This window comes from Xiphophorus maculatus, chromosome 9, assembly GCF_002775205.1.
Source record: "Xiphophorus maculatus strain JP 163 A chromosome 9, X_maculatus-5.0-male, whole genome shotgun sequence".
Classification (NCBI taxonomy): Eukaryota; Metazoa; Chordata; class Actinopteri; order Cyprinodontiformes; family Poeciliidae; genus Xiphophorus; species Xiphophorus maculatus.
In genome coordinates this window covers 24,381,422-24,393,819 of record NC_036451.1, presented here as the reverse complement: position 1 = coordinate 24,393,819, position 12,398 = coordinate 24,381,422, and the positions used below count along the sequence as shown (strand labels likewise).

The 12,398-nt window shown below is 40.9% G+C and overlaps 2 protein-coding genes across 6 annotated transcripts in view; one reads left to right on the top strand and one right to left on the bottom strand.

The window, feature by feature from the left end:
- Window positions 1-29: 29 nt before the first annotated feature.
- LOC102217271 lies at window positions 30-11,205 on the top strand. Its single transcript, XM_023339653.1, has 10 exons — window positions 30-216; window positions 2,573-2,679; window positions 5,358-5,998; window positions 6,081-6,123; window positions 7,041-7,105; window positions 7,182-7,279; window positions 8,485-8,553; window positions 8,727-8,843; window positions 8,937-9,011; window positions 9,106-11,205. Exons 2-10 carry the CDS (start codon window positions 2,615-2,617, stop codon window positions 9,250-9,252), a joined length of 1,320 nt encoding a protein of 439 aa, XP_023195421.1. The 5' UTR covers window positions 30-216; window positions 2,573-2,614; the 3' UTR covers window positions 9,253-11,205.
- The window catches only part of wwc3 (WWC family member 3), a 41,331-nt gene continuing 38,568 nt past the window's right edge, over window positions 9,636-12,398 (bottom strand). For all 5 annotated transcript variants that reach the window (XM_023339649.1, XM_023339650.1, XM_023339651.1 and 2 more), the window contains exon 23: window positions 9,636-11,511. In XM_023339649.1, coding sequence (XP_023195417.1) covers window positions 11,445-11,511 — 67 coding nt within the window. In that variant the 3' untranslated portion in view covers window positions 9,636-11,444. The remainder of the gene's footprint in view (window positions 11,512-12,398) is intronic.

Here is a 12,398-nt window from a genome sequence, read left to right as displayed (position 1 = left end):
AAGAAGAGGAGGAGGAAGGTGGGGTTTCAGTGTCGGGGCGGTAAAGCTGCACTAAATAACACCTCGCCTCGAGTTGAAGCTTCACTCTAACATCCACCTGGCATGACGGGACGACGGCACTGAAAACTGTACACTTTCTGTTCCGGAGTGGCGACTCACCGTTGCTAGTTTTGGCTGAGCTACTCAAATGAGACGTTTTCACCTGAAGCGCCGACGGTAAGTTAACCTGGAGTTTAGTCATGTTGTTATTCCGTCTGTTATTTTGGATAATTGAGCTGACGGTTGTTTTTTTTTTAATAAATGACGGTTTTTTTAAGAAATGACGGCTTTTTAAGAAATGACGGGTTTTTTAAAAAATAAATCCCGTTAACTGTCACGAGGACACCGGTGTCCTCATGGACCGCTTGGATAACATACAAGCGTTTTGGAGGTGACAGGGTTTTTTGTGGGGTTTTTTTTTTTTTTGTATAATTCTCGTACAGAGTGTCTGGAGGTGTACGGATGCGTGAAGGTTGAGCGGTGAGTCCGAGTTGACGGAGCGGTATCTGGGTCAGCCTCAGTGGAAAGAGCGAGCCGCTTTATCTGTGCGACCACATGGAGGTTATCAGCGAGTGTTATTTTCATTTACGGGAATCCTGGGGGGGGTGTTGGAAGACAAACCCACCTAAAACTGGCTTATACAGCTGTTATGATAATAACCTATATGCAGATTTGAAGAGAGAGCTCTCCGCTTTATTTCCCCGTCAACAGAAATGATTGTTAACATCATTTAAACAGGTGGTAGGAATCGTGAGGTGGTGCTTTAAAACTAGTGTTTTCCGAAGGTGGGGTCGGGAACCCATAACAGGCCACTAAACACCCATGTTGGGGTCTTGAAATGACCTCCAAACATTTGTTTCATGATTACTTCTACCAGAAGCTCTTACCAAACTTTTGTTTTCCACTTGTCTAAAAATAGAGCATCAGTTGTTCTGACTCTTGTTGTCGTCGTGGACTTCATAATGATCATAATTGGGTTGCAGTGTAGCTTTGCAGCTTGGAAGCCGCAAAGTTGGGAAACCAGTGTTTTAAGAAACACCTCAAAATGCAAAAGCAGTGCTACAGAACTGTGTTAGTTATATGGTGATGTGAGGAAAAAAAAGTATTTGCCCTTTCAGATCGAATTTTAGTAGCAGGCAGATAAGATAAGCTGGGTAAATTTCCAAACCAACATAACCCTATGTGGAAAAGTGATAGTCACTCAAACCTGATAACTAGTTGTACCTCGACAGCAACAACCTCCATCGAAAGTTAATGATAACTGGAAATTAATCTTTTTCATCTCTGGAGGAATTTTGGCCTGCTTTTCTTAGCCGAATTGTTTTGATTTCGCTACACTAAAGAAACATTACAACCTATTTAAGGTAACATCAGAGCCACTTTGGAGCCTTTGGGGTTTTTTTTTTTGGTTTTTCTTTACCGTTCAGCAGGTGACATGCTGGTGTATTTTGATCATTTTCCTGCTGTTTAACTCAACTGTGACCATGATGCTGCCACCACCATGTTTAACTGTTAGTATGATATCATTTTTCTAAAATGATGTTTTAGAAAAACTCGTTACGCGGCTGGTTGTAACGAGTGGCAAACCTTCCAAAACTTTCAATTTTTGTCTTTTTTGTGAAGATTTGGAAATCTCTCATGGATGCCAGTTTTTTTGCCCGGTCTTTTTCTTATTGTTACATCGTGAACTCTGACCTTGAATGAGCCTGCAGTGCTTTAGATGTTGTTTCTGGGTTCCTTGTGGCCTTGTTGAGTCGTTGAAGGACTCTTGAAATAATTTTGGTTCGCCAAAACCTTCGTTATGGTTTTGTAACGCTTGCGAGACTGACAGACGCTGATAAATTAGTTTCTCGCCTGTTCTGGGACACGTCTGTTGATTCTGCAGATCTGGCCGTAACCAGGTCGAGATGCGGTGACTGAACCCGAACAGAGCATTGTGGGTAATCACAGCCAATTCATCAGTCAATCAAATCAAATGTTATTTTTTATAGCACATTTCAGCAACAAGGTGCCTTAGATCATAAAAACACAAATATGCAAAGTCAGAACACACAGTCAACAATTGAAACATTACATGTTGTGAAGTGCCATCGTTACACATCATTAAAAGAGTGTGATTACATTCTAACATAAGGGGAATTTGCCTTTTAGTGAGGAGAATCATCATTTGAAGAGTTTGTTTAGACAATCTGAAACATCCAAGTGGTGACGAAACACAAAAATGAGAAATCTGTCAGCAGGCGAATATCTGTTTCACCTGTTAAAGTGTTTAATTTCTCCCCCTGTGTAAATGACAGACATCATTTCCTGATCCCCATGTGTTAACTCCACTCACTTAGAGAAAAGTCCCCTGTGTGGAAGAAACGCTGTCATGTCCCGGTGCGCACGCATGCAAATCAAACACTCTCTCACACTAGTGTGGGCTGATAAAACAGAAAAAAAAAAAAAAAGCAAGACGCCACAGCTCTGTCTATACTGACCTTTGCATCAGATATCAGTTTTTATTTTTCTGTGTTTGTTTTATCCTTTACAGAAGTTCAAACGCATCTTAAAAGAGGCTCACACACACACATGGATGTCAGGTGGAATAAGCTCAACGATGCTGCCCACCTCGGTCTGCTCTCTGCCCGTCCCGAATAGGTGAGCACAACGAAAATGACGACGGGAACCTGCGAGCTTTTTTTGTTTTGTTAGGAAGTTGTTTTCAGCGAGCTTCAGTAGATGCATCTTTGTGATAAGAAACAGAACAGTGATGGCAAACTAATTATTTTGTTCTTGGTTCTTGGTTATACGTGTTCTCTTGATTTTTTTTTAAAAAACCTGTTTGAAATGAAATCCATTAATAACAAACAGAAAGATGAACTGAATGAAAAATGCTGTCGCAACAAAAACTAACTGTAGAACAAAATGGTTATAATGTGAGCAATTTAAACAGGAATCAAAAATATTTATCACCTTATTCATTTATTTCACCACGTCTTTGGTGCTGATTTTTGTTTAATCACTAACCATTAAAAAGGACAATATTCCATATTTCTTCATCGCAGTAATGCATCTGAGTTCTGTTTACCCCAATATGTATTAATAGATTGCATCATAATGTTTTTTTAAGTTGCTGATTAATGCCAGTGCACAATTCAAACAAGTAATTTATATGAAAAAAATATATTTAAAACAGAAAACTATACATGTGTCGCTACTTGTAAAGATGTGAATGTATGTTTTTTCTAAAATAGTTTGAGAATGTCTTCGTATGGTTAATATGATGCTGCATTCAAACCCTAAATAAAAAGGATTGGCCTCGTAAATAAAGGACTAACCTTATCGCTTTTTGACTTAAACAGTCTAATCATCAAATGTTTTTTGGGACGTTTGGAAACCCATTGCGATTTAAAACAGACGTTTCTGTTCAGCATCGTGGCTCAGTTTCACTCGGTGATCTAGGACAGGTATTCTCACTCTTTCTGTGACAATTTCCAGCTCAGTAAAATACTAAAGTTTCCAGATAGCCACCAAACTGAGACGTTTTGAAGACAGTAATGCGACTTGGACTTCCTGGAGGCGCTGCTTTTTAATAACGACAAACCAGAAGGCAAAAAGTATATATCACTATTGTCTGTGTTACTGTGTAGTATGGTTGAAGGATGCAAATTAATGATGCGTCCAGATTTGTGTATCAAGTTGAGTTGTCCATGTTCCAAACTCAAAACGTAGACAGGAAGTCTCCAAAAGCTGAAGTGGTTAAAGTCTGGTGTTTTTCAGTAACGCTGACGTCAAAAACCAACACAGCAGCCATGGGATTAAAACATAGGCTGTTATATAAACCGTTTATTTACACTTCTGGTGGTATGATTCATCATATTAAACACTTACATATATAATGCATATCAGTTACTTAACATATTCTGTTAGTGTTTGAAATGCAGAGCTACTCGGTTATTAGCCAGAAACGCTATCAGGATTTAGCATATCCCACTAGTTTCCTGGCAGACCGTTGTTAAGCTGGATCTGATGCTATTCCCAGTGTGACATTTCCCTCAGTTTGATAATATCTTGTAAAAATAGTTGGGCTGCGTGATATTGGCAAAATTTGTGATTGTGATAAAGCTGGTCAATATAACCATTACAATGTTAGCATAAAAACAGTTTAAAAGTTAAAACTATTATATATTATGTTAGCCAAGAATTTTCACACTGCAAACAGTCTCTCTCTGCGATATGAATATCTCACACACTCATATTGCTATGACGATATATTGGCGACATGTTGTTCAACCCAAAACTAGTATCATGGTCTTTTACACTAACATATAAAACAAAACATAAAATAAGTTTAATTCGTCATTCTTACAGCTGCAAAAATGATTTAATATAGATTTTTAAAGTAATAATAATTATGCCCAACATTTATTGATAGCTGTTGTTATGTTTTGCAGCTAACATTTACTGCATTTGTTTAAGCTACAGTGTAACTCTGCACAGGACGTCTGTGGGCTTTTGTATATGGTGATCAGAGTGAACAGTGGAGGAACGATAAAAGCAGCTGCATAATGAGTCGGGCTGTTTTCTGGGATAACCAGTTCGCAGCTGAGCACGCCTGCCACGCCCTGCAGCTGTTTCCATAGCCTACATTCATTAATACAGGTTACTGTGCTGTTCCTTTAGTTTTCAAAACCGCCTGACAAATTTTTCAATAAGCAATCAAAAAGTGTAGAAGCTATCAGCCAGCTGACCAGCAGCGCGCAGCAGCAATTGAGGAGATATTTTCAGTCGGTGAAAACACTGATCTGTCTGACTCTTTCTCTGGCACCTCAGTAAGAAACTTTTAGCTTTTTAGAACAAAGGTCAGTGATTTTTAACTTTTTGTCAGTTTTTACTTATTTGCTCTACATAGAAGTTAATTAGCTTGTATATCAATTTAAAAACAACATTTGTCTCACAGAACTGCGGTTCTATGCTCTGTAAAAATTACATTTTCAGTCTTGTTTACAATTTTACACTGTAGCTTTAAATGTAAACATCAGCAAAATCTGTCATTTTGGCCGATCAGTGCAGTTAATTTTAGCCTGATTAACTGCTGGCAGTAACATGGTATTTTTCTATGAATTAAAAAAATATTTTAAAATGATTTTTGCAATAAATTTCTGTATTTTCTACATTTCATAACTGTTAAAATGATTTGAAATTTATCTTGAGTTATTTGTATTCAATGTGTTCTCTACAGTAAGATAATGTGTTGTTGTTCACAGCCTAACAGTTTTATCTACTGTAAATTTTTTAAAGTACTTTCGTTTTACAGTGTCTGTTTCTGCTTCCAGTTATGTCAGCCAGCTGAGCACCTGCCACAACACGCCTGAAGAGGACGATGAGACCATGAACACAGAGGAGAGAAAAGCCAGCACCGTCCACAGAGCGGACCCCGCGTCCGACCTCCACGCCCACCGCCGGCCCTCGGACCGCACGCCGTTCCCCGACGACTCCATGTTCAGCCGGCGGGGGTGGAACCGAGAGCAGGGCCTGTCGTTCCCCTCCTCCAGCTTCTGCTTCTCACGGCTGCCCCACAGCCTCTCTGCCGGGTACAACCAGCCCACCCCGTTCCCCAGCCAGGTCAACATGCTCCACCCGAGCCTGGCCAGCAGCTGCACGGGCTACCCCAGCAGCCTGCCGTCCTGCCTGGGCCACAAGGATTACTCCAGCTGCTCCCAGGACAGCTGCCTGTCCAGAGACAAGTCCGCCTCCCTCCCCAGCCACCACAGCGGCCACATGAGCCTGGAGCAGCCGCTGTCGCTGCACTCCAACCCGCCTTCGGCCGAGTTCTACCACCACACCCTGTCTCCGTACTCGTGCCCGCCGCAGGGCCCCCCCTGCTGTGCTCAGTGTCCGGCGGACGCCTTCAGCAGGCGGCCCATGGCCAACAACCGCGCCTGGCCTCAGTACAACCCAGTTTACAGCTCGTACTGTAAGTCTGGTCCTCCACTCTCTGACAACCACGCTCAGTGTACAGCTGGCAGGTTTCCTTGATTCTGTTTTTTGTCTGTTAGACCCAGAAGACTGCAGGACCCCTGGAGCTGGATTCACACACATGTGAGTTTAGTGCTGGCATTTGATAAAAAAAATTTATCTGATTAATCTCTCTCATGCTGTGATTAATCGTGATTAATCACTATGCCTAACTTTGAAAGCTTGAAATATAAATATGCACGCAGTTGTGGTTTTTGCAGCAATGTTGCCCCAGGCAACCTCCTCCTTCTTCTGCACTCCAACCAGTTAAAATGGAAGCAATTATATGTTTTGTTTTTTTTGTTAGTTTTTCTTGTAGCAGAAAGCAGATAGTCTCTCTGTTATCAACGACAATCAAGGGGAACTTACTTTATTACACATGCATACAAAGAGTAGGAAACAACTGACAGATCAAATATTTTATTTTACGGTTCTTGGTGTCCCACCCCTTTCTGATGTCGCCCTGGGCAACTGCCCCCATACCAAGGAAATACAAATCACTTCTTTGTATTTCTCTTTGAAACATGCTGCATGCACATTTGAAAAATGGTTCAGAAAATATTTTATTGTCTCAAACCAAACATGTGTGAAGTTTCTCCGTTTTCCAGGGTTTTATATTCAGGGAGTTTTAAAGGAAGTTTAAATGTTAATCTGTAAACGTCCGTCTCCACGTGGAACTCGTGCGATGGCATAATTCGTGTATGTGAAATTCCGAGCTCAAGCATGTAGCCGCAACACAAGAAAGTTGAAAAATGTTCAACTTTCATTGCTGCAGCGGAAATACCTTTCACCTTCCGCTGTCGTTCTGCGTCAAGCCCAAAAGCTTTCTGCTGTCTTTTAGACCAAACCAGATCATTTGACCAATCTGCGTTATGCAATATCGGCGTGATGAAATGTTCAGACGCCGTAACGCCGACAGCCCTGCTCGAGTTTTAAACCAGCCTCATTGTTTGTTTATTATTACAAAATTTGACCCTGAAGTTCTTTGTGTTTCCTTGCAGCGGCCACAATGTCTCGGTCAAAGAGAGACACCCTGCGTACAGCACGCCGCTCTCTCTGGAGCAGAGTAAGTCTCGGCGGCCGCAGCAGCAGCAGACGGCGCCGCTGCAGAGCCGCCTCTAACTGTCCGTCTCTGAACGCAGGGCGGGTCTTCGTCACGTACGAAGCCGACAACGACAAACACGTCAACGAGATCATCAAGTTTGTTGCTCTGCTGCGACACAACGGCTTCGACACTCATGTATGTGGCAATCGTCGTTTGTTTTTTTTTGTGGCTGTGCTTTCGACTATTTGACATTCCTAATGAAAAACAAAGCAGCACAATACTCAGTAGAAATCCCTTACAGATAAGTCCAAACATCCCAACTCAAAATGTTCTATGTATCTTTAATTAAAAGCGCATATTATCGCTTTGTTGGATGTGAATATGTGTGAACTGGTTCTTAATGAGTTAACGTCAGATGTCTGAGGGCAAGTGAATGCATCGCAGAATGATCAGAGCTTCAGAGTGAGTCTATAGCAGAGAGCTTTAAGCAACAGTGATGGTGATACCTGATTCCACACACTGTGGACCAACTTTACTAGAGCACCAACATGTGTGGTGGGCGGGACGTCCTGACGACGCACAGCTGACCACACCTTGTTCATGTTGCCATGCCAACATGCTCCCTTCATTTCTACCTTTTCATAACTTATGCTTCACTCAGACTGAGGCCCTGCGTTGCTAAATTTGCTCTTCGTCATTTCTCTAACCAAACAAGGGACGTGTTCTTTTTGTTTCTTTTATTATCATGAATTAGTAGGAAAAATAGTTATGAAAATAAAGTTGAAATAATAATTAGAGTGGCTGATGGTTGATATAAACGATACAAAAATGAGGAAAATCTTAAAATAATAATTCCCTCCTTGATTTGAAGCTTAAAACACAACCAGTTATTTAAATTGTGTTCCACCATTGTTTATTTTTTGTTTGTGCTGAAACTGTCTTAACATGAAATGTAAAGTGTAGGAAGATCAATCCTATGCTTGGCATCTCAGCTGGTCCCAGCCGGAGACTTTGGGTCTAGTTTCAAAACCAGAAGTTGGACCAAATAAAGTGAAATGACCCTTTTCTTAATCTTTAAATGAATGTTTGTCATCAGCTCCAAAACCACAGTGATTGTTGATTAGGAGTTCATCTTCTGGAAATACCAATTTTTATCTTTTTTATAATTAAATATGAAATTAATTCCAGAAAGTCAGACTTTTATCAACACTTACCCAGACTTATAAAAAAAAAAGACCAAGTGAAATTTCAGTTTTTCTAGATTTAAGTTTGCAGTGCAACCCTGCTTATAGTAACACGTTTCAACAATAAATGTTCATTTCTGACTGTGTGGACCTCCATGTTGGGGGTTTCTTTAATTAGTTAAGAGCTTAACATACACATGTCTGTCTTTGTTCTAGATTGACATTTTTGAGCATCAGTACAGAAGCATAAGCAAGATCGACTTCATGGAGCGGTACCTCAGCGAGGTAAGAGCAGACCTTTAAAAAGGAATGGAAACATGAAAAACCCGTCAGAGGTAATCTTTTCATCTCTTTGATGGACTGTTGTGTCATCCGGAGCAAGAGTAGACTTGCCTTTGGAAGCCGTCCTGATCCTCCGGTGGATTTTGATGAGTGACGATGTTTATCTGCTCTCTCAGAAAGAGTACCTGATCATCATCATCATCAGTCCCAAGTACTACGAGACGGTGACCACGTCTCCATTCGACCTGGAGAACGACGAGAGGACCTTCAACACCGTTTACATCCACAAACAGGTCAGAGTCGCCTCCGCTCTCAGCTCGTCTTTAAAACGCAGCCCAGACTCACCGGTGTGTGTGTGTGTGTGTGTGTGTGTGTGTGTCGCTCAGCTTCAGAATGAGTTCATCCAGAACGGAAGCAAGAATTTCAGGTTCATTCCCATTTTGTTTCCCGGGGCTAAAAAGGTAAGTCGCCGTAACGCCACACGGATCCATGGCGTTGAGAGGAGAAAACTAAAAAAACAAAACCTCTTGGCGTCTCGATTTGTGTTTTTTACAGTGTCACGTTCCCAACTGGCTCCAGAACACTCACGTCTACGGCTGGCCGCGCGATCGAGACGACATCCTAAGACGCCTGATGAGGGTGGAGAAGTACAACCCGCCCCCCATCGGGGAACTGCCCACCATCGTTTCCATCCCCATCTAGAGCGCTGACCCGAGGACAGCGTCCTCCGTCCCCCGAGACAAGCGGGGACATGTTCCTGCGCCTGTCCTCCTTTAATCTGTGATTGTAAAGACTCTCAGGTGCTTTTGTAGATTCTTAACTTTTTTTCTTTTTTATTCACAAAGAGAAAAATGTCGGTGTTGACATGAAACGTGGATCGGAGAGGTTTTTTATTTGGTACATCTTGTTCAGTTTGCTTTTGTTTTTTAAAAACAGTTTAAAAATCTCATTCATATATTTTTTACAAGCTAATCACACATGTAGTACTTGGTTAAACAAAAAAAAAAGTAAAAACTATACAGAGACATCTGGTACAGAAACAGACAAAATCGCTGCAGTTTTTCCAGTAAGTGTAAAGTGTAGGGTTTTTTTTGAGACGACAGAAAAGGGTTAGTGTTAGGGTATGGATTTTTCTCTCTGTAAGCGCTTCTATTTCCCGCACTGCCTGTCAGCTGGCTGAAAGCTTCCCTCTTGCTTCCAAAGAGGAGAAATTTCTTGTTGCAAAAACAAAAAAAGCAGCGCAAATAGTCCGACTAAAGGAACATCAGAACCTACAGAGCTTTGCAACGTAAGGAATGTTTTCTTTTAAAAAAAATTTTTTTTTCCAGTTCTCAATATGTTTGATTAAAAACAAAAGTTTCACTATAAAGATGTATTTTGCAGCAGAAGGGATCATTTTTGTTTCGTATCAAAGTAGTTAAATCGTGTTTAGATCGATTGTCTTTGTGGTATTTTCACTCAAAGTGACTCTAGGATCTCATATCGGTCTGATCAGCAGCTGGTACGTCACTTCGAACACCTGCTGTTTTTATAAATCGCTTCTTTTTTAAAAACTCTTTAAACCATTGCTTTACACCTTACTGTCTACATTGGGGGGGTTTTTGTTGGTTTTGATTTTAACCTTAAATGAAAAGCTAACCTCGCTGTACATTAGTCTCTCTGGGAGCCAAAGTGTCGGCTCGCCTCGTTGCCATCGATCAGACAAGCAGAGGCCTGGATTTTAATTACATTTTTTCTTCACCTGGAGGAGTGTCGGGTTTTGTTTGGTTTTTTCTCCTTCAAGTGGCGAGCTGTGGGAACATCGCCTTTGTTGTAAACGGCAGAAGGAATGCAGCAGAAATCCAGTCTCGCCGCTCCTCCTCCTCCTCGGGGCCGGCGGCGCTCCTCTCTCATCGGCTCGCGTAGAAAAACGCCTCGACAGGAAGTCATGAGGAGATAAGCAGCTGACGCAGCTGTGCGGTACGACTTCTCAAGAATCGGCAGAAATGCACTCAAAACGGGGTCATCAAAACCCGTGTGCGGTTTGAGACGAATCTGCATGTAACGCCGTGTGACACATTTGAAGCCAAAAAAAAAAAATAAAATAAAAACGTCTGCGTCGGCAGAATAGGTGTTGTTCATCCCAGCGCAGGTTTACGGCGAACAAATAAAAACTCCTGCACCTGAAATACACCACAGCAGGTGTTGACATGCAGATTAATGGGCTTTTATCTTCACTGAAAATGTTCATGCAATTTAAAAAGAAAATTTGAATACAGTCTCATATATTTTGAAAGGCACATGAAATATTAATTTTAAGGACAAAATAATGACATCTGTAACAAAAGTTGGTTACACAGTCATTTTATTATGTAAATATCTCTCAAGATTTAACAGAAACAAATATCAGGCAATAGTTTAATTTTAATGGTTGTAAAAACAATGAAGTGCTATTTGTTCAAATACTACAAAATACATTTAATAAGCAGGAAGCATTTTATTTCCTTCAAGGAAAAAAAAGAAAAAAAAAAGTACTATAAAATAAGTTACAGTACAGTGAATTTGTCCAAACAGACTTTTGTTCCCGTCTTCCAGCCTTTTGTAAGCACAAACCGAAGTAGGGTCAGACAGAAACAAGGTCTGAAAATCGTCGTCTCCCCCGTGAAAAAAAAAAAAGGAATTATACAACCGTGTCGTCAAGAACTGTGTGGTGTTTGTAAAAAAACAAAAAAGAAAAAGGCACACAAAGGCTTCTGACAATGTAAAAAACATTCAGGTCTTCATCTGCAGGTCACATGTCTGGTATCGTCAACAGAAACAGTTCTGTACTTCATGAGCCCAGAGGGGAAAAAAAAAACAAAACCAAAAAAAGGACAAATACTTCATGTTTAGTCACAAAAAACAGAGGTGAGCCCTCATACATCATCAGCTGGCAAAGGAGGTATGTTGAACCTTGGTCTGGTGAAAAAAGCCATCTTCTCTCTATAGAAAAAAAAACAGATTAATGCAAAACCTGTTGCTGAAAAGTGTGGCATGTATTTATACTTAACCCCCTTTACTTCTATATCCTTCTTTTCCACCTTTACCCAAAAACATTTATGTGAGATTGTAGCATCTAGCGAACGCATTTTACTGAGCCTGTTTTCTGCAGCCGTGTTACAAACATTGACGCTGCTGTGACAGTTTATCAGATATGGTAGATTTGAGAGAGGGCAGCAATCAGAGAAACGGCCGAGAGGATCGTGGCAACTCTGGAGGAGCTGCAGAGATAAAAAGCTCAGGCAACTTCCAACTATTTTGGCCTTTTTGGACACGTGACAAGGAGGAGAAAAATTAAAAAACATCAAAGCAGCTTCTCATCTTCCCATAAAGCCTTTGAGAAACGTGTTGGTTCTGTGTTGGCAGCTAATGAGCGTCCCGTTTTCTGAGCATGAGGCTTGTTGACTTTGTACAAGAACGCGATGACTTGATCTGTGATCACACCCCAGCATCATGTTTTTTAAAGATTACTGCATCTCTTTGGCAAACTTTACCATTTTTTCAGTCAGTCTAATTTTTCTTCTTTTGGAATAGAAGTTGCCTAATAACGATGGTCACCTTCATATAAAGTGCCCATCTCTTCAGGCCATCATCCCTACGTAAACACACATCTGATTAAAACATATTAGCTTTCAAGTTTGCAACAGTTTAGAGCTGAAAAATACTTATGATTTGGCTAAAATGCTCATTTGGCTACTAATTTGGCACGTGGTGTACAGGGTGAAGCTAATTTGCTTGCATTAAGTGCTAGATTTTTGTTTTTAAAGAGCAGCAGCTGAAGTCAAGCAACACTTCTGCAGGTAGGTCTCTGTTTTCTTGCAGTGGCATGC